Source organism: Sycon ciliatum, chromosome 3 (assembly GCF_964019385.1).
Source record: "Sycon ciliatum chromosome 3, ocSycCili1.1, whole genome shotgun sequence".
Taxonomy (NCBI): Eukaryota; Metazoa; Porifera; class Calcarea; order Leucosolenida; family Sycettidae; genus Sycon; species Sycon ciliatum.
Genome location: NC_088645.1, coordinates 45,917,313 through 45,919,812, shown reverse-complemented (window position 1 = coordinate 45,919,812; position 2,500 = coordinate 45,917,313). Strand labels below are relative to the sequence as shown.

General features: G+C 43.2%; 1 protein-coding gene across 1 annotated transcript in view; it reads right to left on the bottom strand.

The window, feature by feature from the left end:
* Window positions 1-2,500, bottom strand: part of LOC135812322 (centrosomal protein of 131 kDa-like) — a 41,798-nt gene that overhangs the window by 5,467 nt on the left and 33,831 nt on the right. Inside the window, exons 18-21 of the mRNA XM_065325698.1 lie at window positions 2,302-2,376; window positions 1,998-2,060; window positions 1,475-1,560; window positions 798-882 (exon numbers count right to left, since the gene is read on the bottom strand). Of these exons, the coding sequence (XP_065181770.1) occupies window positions 798-882; window positions 1,475-1,560; window positions 1,998-2,060; window positions 2,302-2,376 (309 nt within the window). The remainder of the gene's footprint in view (window positions 1-797; window positions 883-1,474; window positions 1,561-1,997; window positions 2,061-2,301; window positions 2,377-2,500) is intronic.

Sequence of the window (2,500 nt, the reverse complement as noted above, 5' to 3'; positions counted from 1 at the left end):
GCTTCAATTCCGTATTTCCCCTGATGATCGGAGCTTGAAAATCGATTCTGGAAACACACAATTTTCAACCACTAACAAATCATCATGTTGCGTGGTGATGTCTGCGGTATTCATATATTTCATAGCTATTACTGAATCTTGGAAAACTAACTCAGTATTTGTTATCACACCGTCGTAGGACGGCCAACACCTCATTCAAAACCCAAACTCTGAGTAGACTTAGACATTATCAACTTTTTGGGCTCACCACATCCCACATCTCAGTAAGTGCTTGAGGGCAAGGTGCAGAAAATGGTTTGACGGCATCACGGCATCCGTCCCGGGATCCAACCGCATTTACAACAGCCTCCAGTGAAGGTAATGCTTCAAACTAGTCTTGATTGCTCAACCAGATATACATGCACGCTCACACTCAACATTCTTTTTCCTTGGCTTACAAGAAGGATGTTCCAAAGTGTCCCATCGTGTGGCCTAGACTAACAACATACTGGAATGGTATGCATACCTCAGACCCAGATCAACAACAGTACTTCAACACGTGATAAGTTGCGCAAGCCGTATACACAGCCAACAGAGACAGAAGCAAAAGAATCCCAGGTAACGGAGTCACACGGAAGAGAGACAGAGGCAACAGAGTCACATGTAACAGACACAAGGCCAACAGAGACACAGGTAACTGAGATACACACGCCATAGACATACAGCCATCGCAGACACATAACAAATAATGTGCAAAGCAAATACAAGCATCAGACATGACTAGTAACAGACAAGACAATGAACAGACACATCCTTACTTTCATCTCTGAATAGCGCTCTACAGCATCGCGTTCTGATCTCTCCATCTCGCGCATCTCCGTAGCATGCTGATCACGCAGACGGCTGTGAACACAAACGCAGTGGACACACACAATAAATGCACACAGAGAACACACAGTGAACACATACAGGAGTGACACACATAAAGGCCCATGTTTGTTATATCGAGAGTCGACTGTAGTGTTTGTTATATCGAGAGTTGACTGTAGTGTTTGTTATATCAGGAGTTGACTGTAATGTTTGTTATAACAGGAGTCGACTGTAGTGTTTGTTATATCAGGAGTCGATTGTAATGTTTGTTATATCAGGAGTCGATTGTAATGTTTGTTATATCAGGAGTCGATTGTAATGTTTGTTATATCAGGAGTTGATTGTAATGTTTGTTATATCAGGAGTCGATTGTAATGTTTGTTATATCAGGAGTCGATTGTAATGTTTGTTATATCAGGAGTCGATTGTAATGTTTGTTATATCAGGAGTCGATTGTAATGTTTGTTATATCAGGAGTCGATTGTAATGTTTGTTATATCAGGAGTCGATTGTAATGTTTGTTATATCAGGAGTCGATTGTAATGTTTGTTATATCAGGAGTCGATTGTAATGTTTGTTATATCAGGAGTCGATTGTAATGTTCTTCCCCTGTACAGTGACTCACTTCATTCGCGCTTCAAGCTGCCTCTGGTGTTCTTCTTGTGTTTCATTCATGTCATTCTCCAGACGGTTCACGACCATCTCGATTTCCTGAGTGTACACACACACACGCACACACACACACGCACACACACACACACACACATGCACACACACACACACACACACACGCATACACACACACACACACACACACACACACACACACACACACACACACACACACACACACACACACATACATACACACACGCACACATACACATACACACATACGCACGTCACAAACTCCATGTTTGCATTCCCCACTTCTGTAGTTGAGCTGATAGGGAGAGAAATCATTCTCCCTTAAAAGCGATGATTGCAACTAGGTGATTGGGTTGAAGGGAGAATGACCGTGGAGAGAATGGCTGCTGGAAGAACACAGTGTGTGTGTGTGTGTGTGTGTGTATGTGTGTGTGTGCATGCGTGCGTGCGTGTGTGTGCAACATCGACTTTGTTCCCTACAACATCAAACATGTTCTGACCTTATCACGTTCCACTTTCAGCTCCTGGCGGAGAATCTGTTCCTTTGCCGATAATTCTGCACCCTGACCGCACACACACAACAGCAAAACCAAAAGAAAGTTTTGCAATGAGAGTTCCCAGAGTGCTCAGTGTCAGAAGAATCAAGTGTTACCTTTCGAGCAGTCATATGCCAAGTATTCGTTGTTTCATTCAATGGGAACAAGATGAAGAGATGATTCCATTTCAATATGTATGAAGCATTCAATACCTGTTCGAAGTCATAAACGTCCACTATCATTGCACTGCCTGTACCTAAAGACTGACCTGTTTTCGCATGAAGTTCTCCTTCCAAGCTTCTCTCTCTATCACGAGCCGTTCAGACTGCTCGCGTAGCTCAGACTGCAGGGCAGTGGTAGGAGGAACAACAGCAGCAGCAACGATGAAGACAACAGGACGGCGACCAAGATGATGAAGATGCCGAAGTTGATGAAGATGTCAATAACAAAAAAAGGAATTCAGGTTA